The sequence below is a fragment of the Pyrgilauda ruficollis genome, unplaced genomic scaffold, assembly GCF_017590135.1.
Source record: "Pyrgilauda ruficollis isolate IOZ18807 unplaced genomic scaffold, ASM1759013v1 scaffold10, whole genome shotgun sequence".
Taxonomy (NCBI): Eukaryota; Metazoa; Chordata; class Aves; order Passeriformes; family Passeridae; genus Pyrgilauda; species Pyrgilauda ruficollis.
The window spans coordinates 15,694,382-15,715,260 of NW_024508101.1; the positions used below are offsets into that span (position 1 = coordinate 15,694,382).

General features: G+C 62.3%; 4 protein-coding genes across 6 annotated transcripts; all 4 read right to left on the reverse strand.

Moving 5' to 3' along the window:
• Positions 1-2,327: 2,327 nt before the first annotated feature.
• On the reverse strand, positions 2,328-4,807 carry HYAL1 (hyaluronidase 1). The gene is made up of 3 exons (XM_041466216.1): positions 3,056-4,807; positions 2,842-2,931; positions 2,328-2,753 (listed from the first exon to the last, which is right to left on the reverse strand). Exons 1-3 carry the CDS (start codon positions 3,953-3,955, stop codon positions 2,436-2,438), a joined length of 1,308 nt encoding a protein of 435 aa, XP_041322150.1. The 5' UTR covers positions 3,956-4,807; the 3' UTR covers positions 2,328-2,435.
• A 320-nt stretch (positions 4,808-5,127) lies between these two features.
• HYAL2 (hyaluronidase 2) lies at positions 5,128-13,306 on the reverse strand. Of its 3 annotated transcripts, none has more exons than XM_041466204.1 (4): positions 13,197-13,306; positions 6,720-7,661; positions 6,000-6,089; positions 5,128-5,865 (listed from the first exon to the last, which is right to left on the reverse strand). In XM_041466204.1, exons 2-4 carry the CDS (start codon positions 7,644-7,646, stop codon positions 5,452-5,454), a joined length of 1,431 nt encoding a protein of 476 aa, XP_041322138.1. In that variant the 5' UTR covers positions 7,647-7,661; positions 13,197-13,306; the 3' UTR covers positions 5,128-5,451. The 3 variants fall into 3 exon arrangements, with proteins under 3 accessions (XP_041322138.1, XP_041322130.1, XP_041322121.1); XM_041466196.1 differs by lacking the exon at positions 13,197-13,306 and adding an exon at positions 7,973-8,017; XM_041466187.1 differs by lacking the exon at positions 13,197-13,306 and having other exon boundaries at positions 6,720-8,141.
• Positions 10,937-16,217, reverse strand: TUSC2 (tumor suppressor 2, mitochondrial calcium regulator). The gene is made up of 4 exons (XM_041462683.1): positions 16,158-16,217; positions 15,523-15,581; positions 15,178-15,298; positions 10,937-13,614 (listed from the first exon to the last, which is right to left on the reverse strand). Exons 1-4 carry the CDS (start codon positions 16,215-16,217, stop codon positions 13,549-13,551), a joined length of 306 nt encoding a protein of 101 aa, XP_041318617.1. The 3' UTR covers positions 10,937-13,548.
• On the reverse strand, positions 15,863-20,877 carry RASSF1 (Ras association domain family member 1; the record flags this gene model as incomplete). The annotated part of the gene is made up of 6 exons (XM_041462695.1): positions 15,863-16,481; positions 16,587-16,702; positions 17,107-17,395; positions 17,473-17,577; positions 19,593-19,714; positions 20,670-20,877. Coding segments are annotated over 6 exons (987 nt in total), but the record flags the coding sequence as incomplete, so codon positions are not given.
• Between the last annotated feature and the right edge of the window lie 2 nt (positions 20,878-20,879).

Here is a 20,879-nt window from a genome sequence, read left to right on the forward strand (position 1 = left end):
GCCTGTGAATTGCTTGAAAGGGCTTCCTTCCACCTGTTTTATGTAAAACTTAATCTACACCTTACCCTTCAGCTGAACTACTTATGTCTTCGTTACATCAAAGCATTTAAATGCTCCTCACTACAGGTATCTTCATTCTAGGTTGTAAAATTGCCATTCTATCTTCAGAGCACTCAGCAGTTCAATTCTGTCTGTTTGGGATAGTTAACTATGGTAAATATTTCGGATTATTTATGGAGATATGAGGTTTAAGCAATGCAGACAAAAAAAAGAGTGATTGAAATGAAAAACGTGGCATGTAAGGACAGTTCTAAGTGACAGTCTTCCCTCATTTCTTAGAGCAGCACGTGGAAAAAGCCTAGAAATTGATGTAGTGTGAAGCCTGTAAGGCAGGGGACGGGTGAGCTCTGCACACAGCAGGTTCATCACTCACCCAGAGGGTGGAAAACGGGAGCTGCTGTGACAACACCGTGAGCACATCCCCGAGAGGCAGAGCTGTGACCCGCACCAAGGGCTGTGCCTGGCTGCTCTCCAGCACTCCCCAGCCCAGCGTGGGCTGGCTCTGCCAGGCTGCCTTGGCACAGCCAGACACGTGAACAGGTTTTCAGACCTGGAAAAAACACCCAGCAGATGTTCCGTGCTTCCACGTTGTCTGCTGGCACCGCATGCAGCGCCTTTCTATCTCCACTCCTCAGAGTCTGGAGCAAAGCAAGCTAAATTACATGAAATCCAGTGTCTTGGGTGGTTTTAGACACAGTGTGAGGGGCAGGGACAGAAGAAGAGCTACAATAAATAGGATGAATAAAGCAAATCCCCTTACACATTCAAAGCTATTATTTGAAAGTGGCAAACTGCATTCATGCCTAAGTTTGCATTATTTCAATAACAAGAAAAGGAGCTGTTTCAAGAAATAAGAGAAGTCTGTCACATCCCAGCCTCACTTTTCTTGAAGAAAAGCCACAAACCCACACCTGGAGACAGGGTTTCTTCAAGGCTTCTGTGGCTTCTGACAGTGCCAGAGCCTCTGCAGCTCCTGAGGAAATGTCTCTTTCCTGATGCCCACCTCAGTGCTTAGTTTGGTTAATGGATTGAGATAATACTGTCCAGGAGAACCTCAGACCAGCCCCGTTAGGCACCAGTAGCTGACTACTTGAAGCATATTAAATTACCTGAAGTTGCAAGCACACAGCTCTGATCCCTTTCAGGCATAAGGAGGACTTGAAATTCATGGTAATTTTCTTTGTGTGAATAGCAAGGTGAACTTTGCTTTCCATTTCAGCATTTAATACAGGGCAAATATCAGATTTCCTGCAGCTTGGGAGGAGCGTGTTTGAGTGTTCATGTAAGTTAAATCATATTTCACATACAAAAATACTAAGATAATATTGTTTCCAACATTAACATACAACATTTACCAAGCTATCTCTATAAGAATTAGATAAAACTATTAATTCTGGGCCAAAATCCAATTATGACGAATTTTTTCAGGGGCCCCCAGCTTGTCAAAGAGCTTGGTAATAACAGAGTGTATGTTTCTGAAAGCTGTGACTAGGGAATCCAAAGGCCTAATTATGTTTCCAGTGGTATCTTCTCAGATCCTCCTCAATGCAATAATAAGAAGTGAACATAAGAAATGTAGTAACTCTGCAATGGTTTACACCAACCAGCTTAAAAATTAAGGGTGCAGCTTTGTAAGTCCCCAGTACACAGAGAGTGCCATGCAGTGCAGTCCCAAAAAGGAGAGATTATGTGAATTAGAGCCTAAAATCAGAGAAATGAGCATGTGATTTCCCCACCCCAAGATGAAGATCCAGAGGAAGATGCCAACATCTTTATCTCAGCTGGGCCGGGTTTTCATGCCTTCTCCCAGCTGCCTTGAAATAGGTACAGTTAAGTCTGTGGCCTGGGTTACAGAAATCAGTGCTTTTGCATATCATTTGTGGGCTTAACTGCTTTGCATATGGTTATCCAGGGGAAAATCAAAGTGGGGGCATTGGTTTCAGGCCACTCGTCAGTGCACAGCGAAGGGTTTGGAGCACACCCTCCCTCAACTACAGCCACACAGTCACATCTTTTCACCCCCTTTGCCTCCACTCTTTGGCCATTCCCCATCATTCTTCCACTTCTCATCCTCTTCCCCCATCATACCTTCTACCTGTGTGTTTTCCCATAAATTTTCTTTTTTCCTTGTAGTTTCTCTGAGGCATTACCTCCCAAGCTCCCAGCCCAAAGGACAGCCCTTGGCAGCATCACAAGGCAGCAGAGGTGCTCCAGGAGGACCCTGCCACCCCAAAACCTGCTGCAGCAGAAGACAAGGAGACACTTGCTGGTGCTTTCTGGTTTTATTAAGAGTCCCACAGTCAGGTTCTCAACCCCATGGCAAGGGTGCTGAGGTAGTGTCACCCTGTCTGCCCCAGTGTCCCCACGGTGGGGGGTCACTTGGCAAAGACCTGGATGTCACAGCGGGGTCCCTGCCACTTGTCATAGCACTGGCAGCTGAACTCCTTGGCCAGTTTGGAGATGTCCTCCCCAGGCTCCAGGCTCTGAGCCTCCAGCCAGGGCTTGCCAGCACGCAGGTCGATGGTGAAGCGGGAGGGGTCCAGGTGCAGGTAGCCCTGCTGCTTGTCCAGGCGCACGCAGCGGCCCTGGCCGGAGCACAGGCTCTGGCTGCACAGGTCAGCACTGGCCGTCACGTTGACGATGTAGTGGCCCAGGGGCCCCTCCACGTAGTCCTTCAGCCTCAGACACATCTCCTGCAATGGCATTGGGTGTCACAGCCCTGCACAGCTGAGGAACTGGGGGTCCCTGCTGACAGGGACTGATGCCACGGTCTGCACTCACCTTGGAGGCACTGTAGTCCAGGCTGCCCCAGAGGATGATGCCAGCAGCACCCTGAGCCGCGCTCTCCCCGATGGTGTTCATCAGGTCCTCCTGCACCCACGGGCAGAGGAGAAGTCAGCAGTGCCCAAAGCCCCACACAGCCCCAGCAGAGATAGACTCCCTGGTGCCAACCCATCAGCCCAAGAGGTGCCCACTATCCCCACATCCCCATCACCTGGGAAAGGAAGTCCAGAGTGCGCTCGAAGGCGATCTGGGAGTAGGGCAGGACAGGGATGGCACTGTCAAGGATCCCCTGCTGGACAGCGAAAGCCTCGGCCACGCGGTGCCGGACATAGGCAAGGACCTTGTTGGTGCCATTGAGGCAGAGGGGCAGGTAGATGCTGGGGTAGAGTGCCCTGCTGCTCCTCCAGAGCCAGGACAGATTCTTGTTCCTCTGCTGCTCCACATCTGGGCACGTCCCGTTGTAGTGCAGGCTGTCAAAGTGATTGTTGTAGCAGTCGGGGAAACCATAGAAGCCCCAGTAGGCGCTGGGACGGAGGCTCTCGCCCAGCCACAGGGTCTTGTTCATGAAATCGCAGGCGGTCTTCTCAAACTGCTGCTTGGCCATCTCCTCCACCTCCTTGGGAGGCCACTGCGGGTGCTGCTGCTGCACCAGCTCCTCCGACTTCTGCTGGTAGATCTCCATGGAGTCCCAGTTGCGGATCCACAGTGGGCGCCATTTCTCCCAGTCGATGACAGCCAGCCCGCTGTAGTCAGGGCTGGGCAGGGTCACCTTGATGTCCTGGGTGGCCTGGCGGATGTGAGCCTCCAGGCTGGCATTTTGGGGGAGTCCCCCATTCACTGGCACCCCCTCAGATGTGTAGTAGGGGAAGAGACCTATCTTGTCGCTGTAGAAGAGGGTGATGTCCTGCCCGGTGAAGGACTGCTGGTCATTGGCCAACACATCAAAGACCTCCAGGCTGAGGGTGACATTGTACATCTCGGCGCAGCGCTCAGTGGGGATGTTCCAGATGGTGACAAAGGGCCGGTTGACGAGGACAGGACCGGGCCCCCCAGCGTGGGTCAGGGCAGGCAGGAGCAGCAGGGGGAGCCAGCAGGACCACGCTGATGCCATGGTGCTGGTGTGCTCAGGGTGAGTCCTGCAGCTGCCTGGGGAGAGCTGAGACCTCGAAGCTTTTATCCCCAAGTCAGGACCGACATTAATCCACACCTCCGTTCCCCAGCGGTGCCGGTCACCCAGGGTCACCTCTTCCACTTCCTCAAAGTCCCCTGAATTTATCAGCAGCTGGAGCCCAGCAGAGCGGCCCCGGAGTGGGACAGCAGCGTCAGCCCCGCGGAATGAGCGGCGGCGGCGGGCTCGGCTGGGAAGGAATGCGCAGAGTCAACACCCCATGACTGGCCGGCGATGAGTGGGCTGGAAAGACAAACAGACACGGACGGGGCGGGGGGAGCAAGGTCACGGTGATGGACGCGGGCTGCGCCGGGCGGGCGCCGCTCGCCGTTCCCTGGCGGGAGGAGGGCACTGCCGGGAGGGAGCTCACGGCACCGGGCGCGACACAGCCCGCGGTGGCACGGGACACTCCCGCGTGGGCACTGCAGCCACAGGAGGGCACGGCCCGGGGCCACTCACGCGTGGGGGCAGGAGGCACAGAAAGGCACGGCCTGGGGACACCCACAGCACAGGAGAGCAGCCTCGGCGAGCACGGCACGGGGACTCACAGCAGCCGAGGAGGGAGGGAGGTGGCTGTGCCACGCGGGGCCGCTCCATGGCCACGGGCACCCCTCAGGACAGGGCAGTGGCCCGAGAGGCTGCACACGGGGACAGGCACAGCAGGGCAGTGTCGGGGACAAGGAGCCACGCTAGGGCACCGCTGGGGGACACTCGTGGCACGGGACAGCGGAGCTCAGGGGCGGGCGCGGCCCAGGGCTGACCCCGGCCCCGCGGGGCTGAACCTCCCCCCGGCCGTGGCGCACAGCACGGTGTCCCTCAGGGCGATCCCGGTCCCGGGGGCTGCAGCCCCGCATCCCGGACACTGCCGGGGGCTGGGGCAGCGCCACGCGGGGAGCCCCGCTGGGGGCGGGGCCGGGGCGGGGCCGCGCGCAGCTCCACGTGGGTGGCCCGGCCGTGGCTGCCCACGCGGCTCCGGCCCCGCGGGGCACTTCCCAGCACAGCAGAGCTTTCCCCGAGCTGCATACCAACACACTCCGCTTCCGGACCCCCGTCCCGGCGATTGGGACCGCGAGTCGAGTGACCCGTGCCCGCCTCGCCCCAAATCAGCCCACACCTCAGTCTGACCCAGCTTTATTCGAGGTAAAGCACTTCAGTGTGGGGCAGCACACGGGGGATCAGCACCACGCAGCACCCGCTCCTCGCCCCCGTGTCCCTTTTGCCCCCATCCCTCTCCTTACAACAGGAGAGGGGTCCCCCTCCTCCTCCCATCCCCATGAAGGGCACCTGCACTGCAGCAGGGTGGGTAGAGATGGGGCAACCGCAGAGCTCTTCCCCCACACCACCACAGTGAGGGACAGCCCTCCGTAACTAGCTGCCTCCCAGGCAGGGTAGGGATATCTTAAATAGGCTCCTCCTACACCTCCACAGAAAGGGGCAGCTCAGTCCAGGGGCGGGTAGCACCAGCTCGCAAGCAGCAACAGCACCCCAAGTCCCAGCGGTGCCAAAGGGCCAGGAGCATCACTGCGGGGGCCAGCGCGTGTCTGGCAGCCACTGCCCTGCCAGCCCTGGTAGCAGTGGCAGTGAAAGTGGGTCCGTAGGAAGAGTATGTCAGCAGAGGAGAGCTGGCCCTCTGCCCAGAAGAGGGGGCGCTCGGGGTGGTCAGCATCCCGACGCCGCAGCTGGAAGTTGGTGGAGTTGAGGTGGAGAAAGACATCGGCATGGCTGTCCTGGCGCAGGCAGCGACCCCGGCCCTGGCACAGCGTGGTGCTGCAGAGCTCTGCTGCTGCGGTGACATTCACAATGTAACGTCCCAGGTCCCCCTCCAGGTAGTTTTTCATGAACTGGCACAACTCCTAGGGAAAGGGAAGAACCAGGGTGAGACCCAGGGAGGAGTAACTCAGATGAAGAGGACAGCTCAGCCACTGGTCCTCCCCTGGGGCAGGTGATCCCTCCACCCATCTACCTCCCACTCTGACCCCAAACTTACCCGGTTTCTGGTGTCAACTGCATCACCCCACAGAATGGCTCCAGCTGCACCCAGTGCTGCACTCTCTCCGATGGTGGAGATCAGGTCTGCCTGTGGGGACAGGGTCTAGTTAGTGCCCACAGAGCCCATGCAGCACGCACAGCCCCAGCACAGTGTGCTCCAAAGTGTCCATTGCAGGATCAGGGACCCAATCCCAGCTCCAGGGAAAAGGGACTGTCCAAACAACTTGGGGGCAAGGCTGCCCAATACTGCCCTCCTCCTCAAGGGTTAAGCCAGCACAGCACAGGAGCTGTGGGCACACACACCTCAGGGTCCTAGATGCCAGGACCTGAGTCCTGCAGTACATCCCAGGCACCTCCCTGGAGATAATCACCACTGGTGCCAGTCCTGCTGCCAGACATCCCATCCATAAAGGAAACAATTTGTAGCACCGAATCATCTACCCCAGAGAGGGGCTGAGCTGGGGGTCCTACGAGAGGAAGCACTCCTCCTGCTCCCTGGGGCCAGCTGCCAGCCCCATGCCAAAGGGTGCTGCTTCCCACCACATGGAAACAGTCAAACCATGCACCAGTAACACCATGAGTGCCGACACCAGCCTCCAGAGCCACCCTGCTCCATGGGAGCAAGATGCAATTCACAGGCAGAGGAACCACCTCAGCTGACCCCAAAGCCCAGATGTGCAGGGCTTGAAATGAGGATGTCCCAGTGGCACAGCCCTACCTGGCTGAGCACATTCAGCTTGCGGATGTAGGTGGGCCGGGTGTAGACGAAGACAGGTAGGGAGTAGTCATCGTGGTGCTTCTGGGAGATGCGCATGGCCTCCATCACCCGCGCCCGCACAAACTTGCGGCTGTTAGGAGTGGAGTCCAGGAGCGGGTCGAGGTAGATGGAGGGGTAGAGCGCCATGCTCTCCTTCCAGAGCCACTTCAGCTGGTCATTACGAGACTTCTCCACATCTGGGCACTGCCCGGTGTAGCTCTCCTTGTTCTTGTTGTAGTCGTGGTTGTAGCAGTCAGGGAAGAGGTAGAACCCCCAGAGCTGTTTGGGTCGGAAGCTCTTGGCCTTGCGCAGGGTTTTCACCATGAACTCCTGGGCAGCCGACTCAAACTCAAATGCTGCCTGCTTGTTCACCTTCTCAGGGGGCCAGGTGGGCTGACGCTGTAACACCAGTTCCTGTGACGCCTCCCGGTAGATATCCTTGGGCTTCCAGTTGCGAGCCCAGACAGGCCGCCACTCCTCCCAGTCGATGACAGCCAGCCCTTCTTTGGTGGATGAGCGGATGTACTTATCGATGCCGTCCTGGAGGCGGGCGAGGTGCTCGGACAGGCTGCTGTTTTGGGGGACACCACCATTGACGGCCACACCTTGATGGGTGTAGTAGGGGTAGAGTCCCAGGCGTTCCTTGTAGAAGATGGTGAGGTTCTGTCCCACGAAGCCCTCGTTGGGGGAGGCGTACAGGTCGAAGATGCTAAAGTCGAACGACACCTGGAAGCGGGGCTTGCAGTCCTGGGTGGGCACATTCCAGGCCACCAGGAAGGGCCGGCGGGTGAGATGGGGGGCGGCCGACGGCTTCTCGGGGGGCTGGCGGGCCAAGGCCAGCAGGGCCAGCCAGGGAACAGCCACCGCCGCCGCGCAGCCCCCGCGCATCCTGCCCGACAGGACCTGGGGGCGGCGGGAGAACAGAGTCAGAAAGGGGGCCGGCAGGAGGGGGTGCAGGCAGGAGCCGCTCTGCCCGCACCCCCCAAAGCGGACCCTGATCCGAGTCCCCTCCCGGGGCAGAGAGCTCCCGGGAGGTGCGGACAGAGCCCCGGCTGAGGGCTGGCTCTCGGGAATCCCGGTCCCAAGCGGCTTCGCCCGCTCGTGCTCTCCCGGCTGCCGGCGCGGCGCTGCCTTTGTTCGAGCCGGGCAGACAAAGCGCCGGGGCGCGGCCCCCGGCGGCCCCGCTCCGCTCCCGCTCCCCGCGCGGCTCTCACCGCGCCTCAGGCCATCCCCCGCCGCGGGCTCCTCCAGCACCGCCGCCGCCCCCCCGCCGCCGCTTTTAAACCTTCCGGCACGCACCACCCGCGGGGGTGCCGGCCCCGCCCCCGCGCCCCGCCCGCTCCACGCCGGGCTGGCTGCACCGACCATCGCGGGGCCCCGGGCCCCGGACGGCGGCGGAGCCCCGCCGCACACACACACCTCCGTGGGGCCGCGGTACCGGGCACCGGGCACCGGGGAGTCATCCCCCTGGTCCCGCCACGATTGGTACGGCCCGGGAGGACCCGCCCCCCCCACGCGGCGGAAAGGGGAGGGGCGGGGCCGCGGTTGGGGCCGGCAGGGGGCGCCACGGTTGGCGGGGGGAGCGCGGGGCTGAAGCGGCCGGGGGGCCCGAACCGCGCTGACCGCGGCACCGGGCTGACCCCAACGGGGTGCGGCGGTGCTGTCCCCTGGGGGGTGGTGGTATCCCCAGGGTCGAGGTCACTCCAGAACCACAGTGACCGCAGATCGGTGCTGACCCCAGGGCGGTGATGTCCCCAGGACCATCACCATTCCAAAGTGGGGACTCTAGAATGGTGGTGACCCCAGGATGGTATACCAGGATCATGTTGTCCCTAAAAAGTTGGTGATCCTACAATGGTGGTGACTCCAGAGTGTTGGCAAGCCAGAATGCTGGTGTCCTCGAGGTGGTGGTGACACCAGAAGAGCAGTGTCCCTGCAGCAGCAGTGTCCCCAGGACGGTGGTGACCCCAGGGCGGTGCTGTGCCGGACAGGACATCCTGTGCGGGGCTAGGGCAATCGGTGCTGCTGACTCAGCCATGGCCCCGTGGGCTTCCTGCCTGGAGAGGACAAGGGGGGCCATGGGTGTAACAGGGCTGGGGGGGCTTCCTTCCCAGAGTGCTGTTGAGGCTCCAGCCGGTCCCCTCTGGCAGGCAACAGGACAGGCAGGGCTCAGGGACCAGCCATGTGGCATGTGGCAGTCCCCATGTGCTGCCTGTCCCCCGCCTGCTCTGGCCAGGGCTGGCCCCATTGGGCTGAGGGCCATCGGGGTGCCCCTGCGCAGGAAGCACCAGACTGCGAGGGCGTGTCGGGGCCGGCAGGGGAAGGAAGCAGGATTGAATCTACGGAAGTGCTCCCCAGCCACCCACCAGCTCCCTAAGGATCAGGCGGGAGCACCAAGTCCAGCATTGTTCGGTGTCAGCTCCTGGTGCCTCACCAAGCCCTGGCCGCAGGCACCCGCAGCTGGCTCCTGTTAGTGGCACCATTTATTTAGGTGTCAGCTTTTGTGGTGAAGCTCCCACCCAGAGGGTGACAGCCCTGCTTGCATGGGCACTGCATCCCGGCAGGCCACTCCAAATCCAGGCTGCACCCCACAGCTCGGCCTGGCCTGCAGGCAATGCCAGGCCCCAGCTGGCAGAGGGGCTGGGCAGGTCAGCCGCTGGCCGGGCGTTGGCTGCCAAAACCCTTGGGAGAGATTGTGGGGAGCCAAGAAGTCCCAGCGCTGCAGGCGCTGCCCTTCCCCTCTGGGCAGTAAACAGGCTCCCTTGGCCAGCAGCTAAAACTTTCCATCCTCCTCGTGCGAAGGTATCCAGCCCCACCGGCAGTGGGGTGGCTGACGGGTCACAGATTTCCACTGCTGGGAGGGCTGGAAGTCCTCAATGTGACGCAAATTCTCACTGCTGTCCCCTCGGTGGAAGCATCACCTGACTCGCTTTCCCTCCTTCCTTCCCACAGGGAAGACTTGCTTTTGGGAAGGGGCAGCTGGGCAGATCCAGCCTCCCCTTGCCCTGCCGAGCATGAGATCATTCCAAGTCATTCCCAGAGTGTAGAGGAGTGCGGGATGGCAGCAGCGGGCAGCGACCAGGGCGAGCTGAGCAGGGGAACTGCTCCAGGCAGGCAGCAGGAGGATGGGAATCCCTCACGGATGGCAGATAAAGATAACGGGTGTGAGTCACAGCCACTGTGCCAGACAGGTCCGGGCAAGGTGTGAGAGGAGGTCAGCTTGGGAATGGAGCAGCCATGAAGCCAGAAGGGGATGTCGGCACCTGCCTTTGCCCTGGGCTGGGGGCTCCGGGCATGGCCCTGCCCCACGGGCAGCAGGAGGGGACTGTGGTGGCCCTGGCAGACACAGAGATGGTCACGGAGCCAGAGCCACCGCCTTGTGTAACCTCGCCAGGCTGTACCACCCTGCGCAGCCACCCCGTCCCCTTCTAAGCCAGGAGGATCCACCCATCCCTCCTGGGGCTGGGGTCCCTGGCCCCTGAGGCCGGAGGGCTGGCACCACACACTGCACCACTCACTCTCATGACCGCTTTCATCAGCGGCTCATTTCCGAGCCGGCTTGGCGGAGGAAATGATGAGAAGTGACGGTGGCTGCAGGAAAACACTTGCAGGGTTGTCGGGGACAGGACGTGGGGGACAAAGTGAGATCACACTTGCCCCACGGACAGCCGGCAATGCTCGGGGGACGGGCGGCATCCCGGCACAGGGTCACGCCGGCTCCAGAACGTCAGGCCCCGTGATTAATGAGGCACTGATTTGGCAGGCGAGGAAAGAGCGCACAGGCGGATCCTCCCGCCCGCGGGGCTCGGGCGGAGCCATGGCAAGAGTCAGCTTGTGGCTGGGCTGCTGCGAGCCCCGGTCCTGAGACCTCTGTCCCCACACGGGAGGGGAGAGAGGCCCGAGCTCCAGCCCACGGGAATGAATAAGGAAATTACATATATTTCACGTTAGTTATACATTTAAGAGTTGTCACGGCAGCTACAAGTAGAGAGTCACAGCCTGATGCAGCCACCAACTCCTGCCAGTCCCATGTGCCAACTGGAGAACCTGGAAATGGCTGTGACTCGGGGGTCCTTCCACACGTGCACAAACACCCCCTTCCCGAAAAAACAGGGGGCTCGAAGTCCACCTTCCCTCAGGTACATCTGCCTTCCCCAGTAAGACAGCTCTGGGACTTGTGGGCTCTACAAATAATTTTATTGAAATTTAACAAAAGTGGACAGATGCACTGGGAGGAAGGACCATAAGTAGTGTACATTTCCCAAACCCATGGGTCCTACCCACACGCTAGGGGAGCAAGGAGCCTAGTGTCGGTGAGTACGATTCGGCTACACATCCACACGGGAAAGCACAATGGTGCACAGAAATTGTAAAAAAAAAAAAAAAAAAAATCAAAAGGAAAACTTTTTTTTTTTTTTTGCTTGCTCCAACACCACAGTGGACACAGATACTATTTACAGTGATCTTCACACTTTTAAGATCCCTCCAGGTGCTCCCAAGGCCCTGCTGCTGCAGGATTGCTGGGGTCCTGGGGGCTGGCTGCTGTGGGGACCAGCCTGGGAAGAAGCGGGGCAGGGTGCAGTTTGTTGGCAGCCTGCAGAGGTTCGCTGCCACTCTGGTGACACTGAGGGGGTACAAGAGTGGGAGAAGGCATGGGTTTTGGGGAAGTATGTTTAATACACTGGGGGAAGGATGGGCAGCCTGTCAGAAAGGACAAAAGCATCCTTGCTAAGCTGGTCACAGTCTCTGCCCCCTCCCCCAGATTCAGGCCATGCCTTGCCAGCAGATTTTTGGCTGGTAGCCAGGTGAGGGGCTCCCCACTGGGGCAGGCAAACACTGCCAACCCCCTCCCCACTCCTTGTCCTCCTTCCCCCCTGCCCAAGGCGGGGTCGGTGCAGCTTCCCATGCTCTCAAACAGCAGTGGGGCAAGGCAGCACAGACAGCGTGGCCACAGTTTTCTCTCCTCTTCCTGGGGACAGCAGCTCCTGCTCTCCTGTGGAGCCCAAGGGATGCCCTTCCCAGAGAGCTCCAGCCAGGGAGAAACTCAAGAGCAGGTGGTGCAAATAAGAAACACTTCAGTGAGGGATTGTTTTAAGACAAGACTCTTTCAAGCAAGCAGAACAAAAGATGTCGAAAGAAGCGCCCAGCATCACAGTGTAGATGAGCCCTGCCCTTCCACTTTCCTGCCTGGTGGCAGCCAGCACATCCATGTCACCCTGTGTGCTCGCTCCTGTCGATGGGAACCGCGGGTGGAGGGACGTGAAGGGAAGAGGTGGTGACAGGAAGACAGCAACAGCCACATCGCCGTTATCTCCCCGAAGCTGGGAATGTGGCCCCGCGCCCGGGCGGCTCTCAGCGGACGCGGGGATGGATACATCCAACGTAGACACCGACAGGGCTGGCAGCCAAGTGCCAGCAGCTTAAATTAAAAATCGAGGTAGCAAACATCTGAAGTGCTTAGAAAGTAAATAAGTTCTGGAACGAAAGAGGAGGAAAGCCGAGCTGGCTGCTGTGGGGAGTAGGCTCTGACCCACTTTAAAGCTGTGCCTGCTGCCGGTCCTCCTCTGCCTGCCCGGTCTGGGCAGAGCTGAGAAGGGAGGCAGGGGCTCCTCATGCTGCCAAGGCATTTGGGGTCAAGCCTTTCCCCCAGCAGCTGGACACACACAGGGGTGAGAGGTTCTTCGGTGCTGCCAAGACCTCGACTTTCTTAGGTGGGAGGAAAGAGGAGAAAAGAGCAGGACCTTCCGAGGTGGGGCAGCAAGCCTCCCTTTAAAGTGCATCGCATTTCTCCTCCAGCCACCAGCTGGGATGCGGGAGGAACCATAGTTCACATCGCCAGGGAGACTTCCAAGCCGGGGCAGGTACACCAATTGATTGTTTCAGGGGCACAGGGAAGGAAGACAGGATTCCTTTCCTGCTTGGCTCAGTCGAGGCCCAGCCTACAGGGAGGTGTGTTCAAACAGCAGCGGGGGTGAGGAGGCTGCCCGGCAGCCCAGCCCCGCAGCAGCAGGCGAGGGACGGTGCTCAGCAGGAGCCAGTGTGACAATGGGGGAGGCAAGTCCGCTGCAGAGCTGGGATCTTGCTGCCACCAGCAGGGGCCAGGGACTGCAGAGATCTCCAGCAGGCAGCAGTAAAGCCAACCTCCCCAGTGCTGGCTTAAGTGGGGAATCGCAGTAGGGGAAGAGACCGAGGTCTAAGAGAGCGGCATCTGATCTCCATCCCCTCCCCGAGAGGAGAGCAGCAGCCAGCCCAATGTGCTTTGAGACCCCTCAGCCTGCTCTGCTTATCCTCCATCGACAAACCCACACAGGGGAGCGTCACATCACACCGGTGTCAAAGGGACATGCTGCAACACTGGCCATCTAACCTGCGGGCCCCAGGGACCGCGGGGTGCAGGGCAGGGCGCTACCGTGCCCTGGCTCTCCCTGGGCCGCATACCTGAGAAGCAGGGGATTCTCTCTGATGAGAAGTGCAGGCTTGCTCTCCCTTTCACAGCTCAATCACAGCAGCTTGTCTGCAGTTCCAGTTACCCATCAAACGTCGGCTAGAGGCTACAAAAGGTATTTTAGTCTTCTGACTCAAGCGAGGATGTTTTTAAGCAGTCATTGCACAGAGTCACCCATCTCCTGCGAAGGCCTGCTCCGTCCTGCCTCACCTCCAGGCGAGGGGAGAGCCACCATCCTGCCACACGGCTGGAGTCCTCCTCGGTGGGAACACGATACAGCCTGGCCCAGTGAGGCTGGAGGTGGTGGGGCAGGGCCTCCCACCCACGGGCAGCGATGTCTGGGACTCACACCTCGCAGATAATCACTGGGAAATCCACGTGAATGCGAGGATGCTCTAGTTTCACTATGCCCTGAAAGAAGAGTCAGAATGGTGAGCAGAAGGGACGGCAAATCAACATCCCCGAGCCCTGCCAGTCACCCAGTGACACTGGCAGAACACTGTGCCCTGGAGGAACGGGAGGGACCAGGCTCCATAAATCGCCTGTGACACCAGGTACGCCTGAGCAGCAGCACACAAAGCAGCAGCCCTTTGCCCTTCGCACTCGTCCCTGGAGAGCCGAGGGCGGCACGGCTGGCTGCCACCCATGGCAGGGCGAGAAAGGAGGGAGCTGCTCTGCCAGGCACTGCCCGTGCAGCAGCTGGTGCGTGACTGGCAGATATTGGCTGTCTGGGCTTTTCATGCGGCACCTTTCATTCACGGGATTTAGAGGAATGAAAAGAGCTCTCTGAGAGAAGGCAGCCGGGGCAGCTGGCGCACAGAAAAGCGGCTTTCTGTGCAGAGGGGAGGCTGCTGAATGCACGCTCCCTCCACACCAGCCACAGGAGCTGTTCCCATGCCCCAGCCCAGCCTTCTCCTGTTACAGCACCAGGTGGGGGCTGGGGCAGAGGGGGAGAAGGGGCTCAGGGCTGGGCCTGCACCCGCAGAACCAGAGTAAAGCCTGAGCTAGCAAAGGACTGTTCAGTGCTGGTTCCTGCTCTCTCCAGCTCAGCTGAGTTTTCCAACTGGGTGAGTTTCAGCCCACATAAACGAGGACTCAGTTCCAATGCCAAGCCTGCCTCTGCTAGAATGCCAGCCCAGGAAGCAGCACCAAATCCTTCCATCCACAACTGCCTGCTCAGCACTCAGAGGGGTTCCATCCAGCTGAGAGGCTGCCCACTCCTCAGAGTACACTGACAGCTCACCCCAGCTACTCATTACAGCATGCCCTTCTGCTTATTTAGGGATGACTTCTATAAAGGCTCTCTCCAGCCCTGGTTTGATCTGCTCTTTCCTCCATTTTTGCCCCAAAAAGATTCCCTACATGCAGGCTATTCTACCCCTGCACCATGATCCTCGACATCCCAACCCCTGCCCAGCTTCACACCACTTGCTTATTTAAAGAGGAGACTTTTCCACTGAAGAGCAAAGCAGAGAGCTGTCAACACTGCTGAGCAGCTGGAGGGGATGTGCAAACTCATGACAGCAGCTGATGGGCTCTGGCTGCTGCTCCCCAACACAGGGCCTGGCCCTCCACAGTGATATGACACTGGCTGAGGCAGCACAGCACCCTACACCTCGTGGAAGGTGCTTGGTAAGGAGACGCCATGGCCACGCAGGGCTGCCTGGCACTCTGTGCCCCACAACATCTTCCCCTGCCAGGCAGCTCTGAAAGGCTCAGGCACTGTTTCTCTCCAAAAAAGGCAGCTGGAGGGTGCCACCAGCTCTCCCTTTCCTGTCACAGCCTCAGGTGACACGGGTGTGAGCCAGGACACACAGGAATCATGGCTCTGAGGCAGAAACTGGGGAGGAGGAAAGAGCCTCCACCTTTCCAGTAAGAAGATGCCCCGAGGGAGATGGTTCCTGTAAAGGCCGGACTTCAAGTGTCACCATAGCGCTTTGCACTCACTTTCCCCCACCCTTCTCCGCACATTACCTGAGGTATCAGGTTCTTGTGGATCCTCTTCAGCTTGGCGCGCTTCCTCCCGTTCTTCGTGACGATTGTCTCCTCGTAGAACTCGTGAGCAAGGTCCCCGTCCTCATCGTAATACATGGAGCTGCCGAGAGGAGAGGGGAGGCGTTGGGGTGAGAGCCTGCCGGCCCTGCCGGCTCCCTGCGCCCCGAGCCGGGCCGGGGGCTGGGGCAGGCCGGTCCCCGCTCCCGGGGGAGCTGCAGCGAGCACCCGCTGCCCCTCCCGACCCCCGCGCCGTGCCTGCGCTGGGGCGGGCCCAGCGGCAGAGCCCCCGGCCCACGGCAGCCGCCCCCCGCGCCCGCGTCTCACCCGCGCCGTGTGAACACGAAGGGGGTGGCGGCGCGCGCGGCCCGCGCCCGGGCCAGGGCCTGAAGGGACGGGGGCGGCCCGGAGCCGCCCGGCGACACCGACCGAGCGCCGCCTGCGCCGCCGCCCGCGCCACTTCCGGCGCCCGCGTCACGTGACACCGGCGCGGGGCGCGCCCTCCTCCCCGCTCGCCGCCGGCAGCGCGTGAACCGCGGGTTCGAGTCCCGCCGCCGCCACCCCGCACCACGTGTGGGCACCCACGGCCCGCCGACACCGGGGGGACTACGCGTCCCGTCCGTTCTCACCCAGCCCGCCCCGCCAAGGACACACCGCAGGCCAGGCCTCGTCACCAAGATGCCTTTATTGGTGCTCAATGCCCTGCTTCTTCGCAGGGACACTCACTTCTCCGGGGACACTCGCTCCCCCCATATCACCCACTCCCCTGGGGACACCCAATCCCCCAGGTGGCACTTGCTTCCCGCAAGACACACGCTCCCTTCGGGACACCCACTCCCCTGGGGAGACGCAATCCCGCAGGTGACACACGCTCTCTTAGGGACACCCATTCCCCTGGGGACACCCAATCCCCCAGGGTACACTCGTTCCCCCCAGGACACACGCTCCCTGGGGACACCCACTCTCGGGTGACACTCGCTCGCGCTCCCATCAGGAACCCTCACTCTCCGGGCCAGCCCCATGGGGGCTGTGACAGCCCGGTGGCTCCGTGGTGCCCCGTTCCACCCCCCTCCCTGCTGTCCCCACCGCGGCGGGCGAGGATCCTGGTGCGCTGGCTGGCCTCGGTGCGCGCCTCGCGGTCAGCCCGGCGTGAGCGCGGCCAGCGCCTCCTGCATCTTCTGGCGGCAGCGCGCGTAGCGGTGCCGCAGCCGCCGCACGTGCTCCTCCTCCTCCCGCTGCAGGATCAGCAGGAAGTTGTGCAGCTCCGGCAGCGAGAAGGCGTCCCACTGCAGGCACAAAGGCTGCCATCGCCACGGGGACCTGCAGCGTCCTTCCATGGCCACCGCCCCGGGCAATGCGGGTGCCAGCCCCCTCCCCGCCCCTGCACTCACGTTCACCTCGCCGGTCTCGTTCTCCTTCAGGATGAAGCTCAGCACCTTCTCGCTAGGGCCGGCCAGCAGCCGCAGCCGCAGGGGCTGCTCGTCGTCACCCAGCTTCCGCAGGTACACTGCAACGGGGCCACGCGTCACCGCGGGGACACTGCCGCTATGGGGACATCACTGCTGCTACGGGGATGCTGCTGCTATGGGGACATCACCACCACAGGGAACACCACTGCTGCAATGGTGACAGGGGACACTGTCACCAAAGGGGGATACCACTGCTACAGGGATGCCGCCACCACGGGGATGCTGCTGCCTAAGGAAAGCTGTCACTATTGGGGCACCACTGCCATGATATTGCCACCATGGGGGACACCACTACTATGGGGACACCACTGCCGCGGGCATGCTGCCGCCACCATAAGGGACCCTGGGGACACCACCACCGTGGAACTGCCACCACCCAGGGGAAACTGACAGTACGGGGACACGGCCACCACTGTGAAGACAGGGTCACCCTGGGCACTACCTTGCTCATCCTTCTCAGACCTCTCGAAGAGGGCGAACTTGCGGGGGTTGTCGATGACGGTGAACTTGCGGAGGAGCGCGTCGATGACCTCGCTGGCGCGGGTGTGCGAGAGGATGTGCAGGTGCTTGACGGTCCCCTTGGGCAGGTAGAAGGACGTGCGGCGCTTCACGCCCTGGGGGTGTGGCCGCCCCGCCTGCAGGGAGGGGACCCGCTTGGTGGCCGGCACCGAGACAGGGCGAACCAGCTTCAGCTGCACCTTGATGAAGCCGGTGTAGGAGCCGTCTTTGTTCTACGAGACACCGGTGGTGGGTGAGTGGGGTCAGGGCAGGGCACCGTGACCCTCCGGGCCCTGTGCTGACCCCATACCAGGCTCATGAAGAGGTTGCTGTTGATTTGGCTGTTGTACTCCTTGATCCGCTGCTCCACCTGCGCCTGGTCCAGCTCTGTCTTCTCCCACTCGCTGGGCTCATCCTGCGTGACAGCAGCCGGGCTGAGCGGCACAGAGACCGGGGGGGACCGTTCCCTCTGCCTCGGTGTCGCGCCGGCCCCCAGCCCACCGCGAGGCACCGGCAGATGCGCGGGCGCTTGCACGGGGTTGCATCAGCCCGGCCGGCGCTGTGCCGGGCACGCACAGCTGAGCTCACCGCGGCCCCAGCCCTGCTCCGGGGACACCGGCACGGGCCGCCCCACAAGCGCCCGTCCCCGGGGCTGCAGGGCTGTGAGAATGCACTGCGAGGACACCCGGAGCCGAGCGTCCGCTCCCGGCACCCCAGATCAGAGAGGCGTCCCCAAGGCAGAGCGCCGGCAGCCGCCAGCCCGGCACCAGGGCGTCTGGGCAGGCTCCGCGCCCGCGGGGACGCCGAGATTTGAGGCAGGAGGGCCGGGCTGGGGGTGCAGCCCGCCCTTGCCGCCGGCACCCCACTTCAAAGTGCTGGCCCCACACACGGGAACCGAGCGTCCTGGCTCGGCGTCCCCGCCACCGGCACCCACTAATGAGTATTTACGCGGGGCCGCGGAGCTGCCACACCGTGCTGCACGTGTCCCCACGGCACCGAGGGGTTCCCAGCCCCGACAGCCACCCCACAGCAGGGTCCCTGCAGGATGGGGACAGCTGTGAAGCTGCCCGGGGAGTTTGTCCCGGCACCCCCAAAGCTAGGAGCAGCTCCAGCCCTGAGGGACCGTGGGGTGCCCGTGCCAGGCAGCGAAACTCCACTCGCCCCACGGTGCCTCGCTCACCCCACATCCAACCGGACAGGGCCACCGCGTCCCACGGCACGGCCATGCCTGACCCCACTCTTGCCCCACAGCAGGGCCAAGCTCACCTATAAGACAAGACCACTAACACCTCTGGTTTTCCCCACACACCAAGCCCACCCTGGCCTGCTCCCCAGAACCCAGCCGGGGGAATGGGCTCCCGATGACGTCACCCGTGTCCCCCATTACGTCATGGCCCGGGACCGACCTGGCGGCGGCGCGGGCGGCGGCCGAGGGAGGTGCGGGCGGTGTAGAAGAGCTCGGGCTCGGAGTCGGAGTCCTCCTGGCTGCAGTAGCCGCTGCTGGCCGTGCTGCCCCCCGTGCCCCCCGCGCCGCCCCGCCCGGGGCGGCGAGCACACGGGCACACCCGGCCCCGCGCCAGCCCGACCGGCCCCCGGGCCGGGGCCCGGCTCGGTCCGCTCCCGGCTCGGCTCAGCCCGCTCCCGGTCCTTGGCCCGGCTCCGCTCAGCCCGGCCCTGGGCCCGGCTCGGCTCCGTTCGGTCCCTATCGCGGCTCGGTTCCGCCCGGTCCCGGTCGCAGTCCCGACTAGGCTCCGCCCGGTCACAGTCTCAATCCCGACTCGGCTCCGCCCGGTCCCGGTCTCAGTCCCGGCTCAGCTTCCCCCGGTCCCTATCGCTGTCCCGCTCGGCTCAGCCCAGTGTCTATCGCGGTCCTGTTCCCGGCTCGGCTCAGACCAGTCCCTATCGCGCTCCCGTCCCGGCTCGGTTCGGCGCGGCGTCTACCGCGCCCAGCCCCGTTCCCGGCTCAGCGCGGTCCCCGTCCCTGCCCCGCCCCGGCCGTGGGGTGACGCGGGCCGGGGGCGGCGCGGCGGCCCCGCTTCCGGCGGTGACTTCACCCGCGCCCGCCCGGACATGGCTTTGCCCCGGCTGGGCTCGGCTCGGCTGGGCTCGGCTCGGCTCGACGGGGCGCGGACAGCACGGCATGGCACGATCTCACTCAGCCCAGGCCAGCCCAGTGCAGTCCATCAAGGCTTGGCACAGCCCTGCATGGCACAGCATAGCCCGGCATGGTGCAGCCTGGCATGGTACAGCACAGCCTGGCAGGTCAGCCTCGCTCAGCTCAGCTAAGCCCAGCTCAGCAAGGCTTGGCACAGCCTGGCATGGCACAGGCAGGCATGTCATGACATAGCCTCACATGGCACAGCCCAGCACAGCTCCCAGGTTTACCACCCCTTGCCCAAGCTCTCCCTCACAGACAACCCCAGCCCCTACCACATTGGTGTCCTTCTCCAACACCTGCTCATTGCCATCGTCCTCGTCACCAGCACCTGGGGGGCCACCGCAGTCCAGCTGCACCAGGGCCCGGCACCGGTAGTGGCAGGTGAAGCTGCAGTCTGGGGACAGAGACAGGAGCAGGGTCACCACTGTGCCCAGCCTGGGTGTCAGGGTCAGGGCACTGGCGGTGGGACAAGGGCTGGCACATGGTGTCAGCTGTCTGCTCATTCTGTGCCTAGGGGCTCAGGGGCAGCATCAACATGGGACATAGCACTGTGCCACATCCTGACTGGTGCTGCTGTGCTCCCTGCTGGGCTGGCCAGCATGGTGTGCGCAGTGCCTGGTACTGGGATGCCCAGTATGGGTATCCAGTATTGGGATGCCCAGTGGCCGGTGTGGGTACCCAATGCTGGAATACCTGGTGCAGGTACTCAGTACAGGGGTGCGTGGTGCCAGGTGAGGATGTTCTGTATGGGGCTGCCAGTGCCTGATGTGGGTGCCCAATACAGTCGTGTCCAGTGTTTGGTGGCAGTTCCTGGTGCCCAGAGGCCCAGTGCCTGGTGCAACTGCCCAGAACGGTGATGCCCAACTTAATGGAAGTGCCTGGCACCAGGATGCCTGGTGGGGGTAGTTGGTATTGAGATGCCTGTAGCCAGCCCGGTGCTGGGGTGCCTGTGCCCAGTGGTGGGACAGCTGGTGCTCAGTGAGGGGCCCACCGCCAGGGGGTGGGGGCCCGTGGGGGTGCCCGATGGCAGGATGCTTTGTACCCGCTGGTTGTCCCGTGGCAGCATGCCCGGTGCTGGGAAACTCATGCCCAGTGGTGGGACACCCGGTGCTCAGCGGGGCTGCCTACTACCAGGATGTTCTGTGTCCTGTAGGGGTGCCCGGTTGGTGGGATGCCCAGTGGGGATGCCCAGTGGTGAGGGTGCCCGGTGGCGGGGCATCCGGTGCTCGCTGGGGGTGCCCGGTGCAGAGGAAGCCGGGTGGCGGGCCGCCCGGTGCCTAGCGGGGGTGCGGGGTGCCGGCACGCCCGGCGGCGGGGGTGCGGGGCCCGGGGCGCGGCGCGGTACTCACGGCGGCACTGGAGGCTCTTCCTGCCGCCGCCCCAGACGAAGTCCCCGCAGAGATCGCACCAGGTGTGCAGCCCGCGGCGCCGCGGCTCGAAGCGGTGCCCGGCGCCCGGTGCCGCCGTCAGCCGCGGGTCAGGATGCGCGCCGGGGCCGGGCCGGCGGGCCGGGCTGATGCGCAGCGCGTTGGCCCGCTCCAGGCGGCCCCGGCCCGGCC

What these genes read in the sequence shown, in the direction of transcription:
- HYAL1 (XM_041466216.1), bottom strand. Translation starts at nt 3,955, where the DNA reads ATGGCATCAGCGTGGTCCTGCTGGCTCCCCCTGCTGCTCCTGCCTGCC. An exon ending in CTCTGGACTTCCTTTCCCAG is followed by an intron (nt 2,932 to 3,055) that starts GTGATGGGGATG and finishes CCGTGGGTGCAG; the next exon opens with GAGGACCTGATGAACACCAT. An exon ending in TGGACTACAGTGCCTCCAAG is followed by an intron (nt 2,754 to 2,841) that starts GTGAGTGCAGAC and finishes ATGCCATTGCAG; the next exon opens with GAGATGTGTCTGAGGCTGAA.
- HYAL2 (XM_041466187.1), bottom strand. Translation starts at nt 8,126, where the DNA reads ATGGTCGGTGCAGCCAGCCCGGCGTGGAGCGGGCGGGGCGCGGGGGCG. An exon ending in AGCTGAATGTGCTCAGCCAG is followed by an intron (nt 6,090 to 6,719) that starts GTAGGGCTGTGC and finishes CTGTCCCCACAG; the next exon opens with GCAGACCTGATCTCCACCAT. An exon ending in CAGTTGACACCAGAAACCGG is followed by an intron (nt 5,866 to 5,999) that starts GTAAGTTTGGGG and finishes CCCTTTCCCTAG; the next exon opens with GAGTTGTGCCAGTTCATGAA.
- TUSC2 (XM_041462683.1), bottom strand. Translation starts at nt 16,217, where the DNA reads ATGGGGCTGGCCCGGAGAGTGAGGGTTCCTGATGGGAGCGCGAGCGAG. An exon ending in CGAGCGAGTGTCACCCGAGA is followed by an intron (nt 15,582 to 16,157) that starts GTGGGTGTCCCC and finishes CCGTCCCTTCAG; the next exon opens with GCCCTGGCCCGGGCGCGGGC. An exon ending in TTCGTGTTCACACGGCGCGG is followed by an intron (nt 15,299 to 15,522) that starts GTGAGACGCGGG and finishes TCCTCTCGGCAG; the next exon opens with CTCCATGTATTACGATGAGG.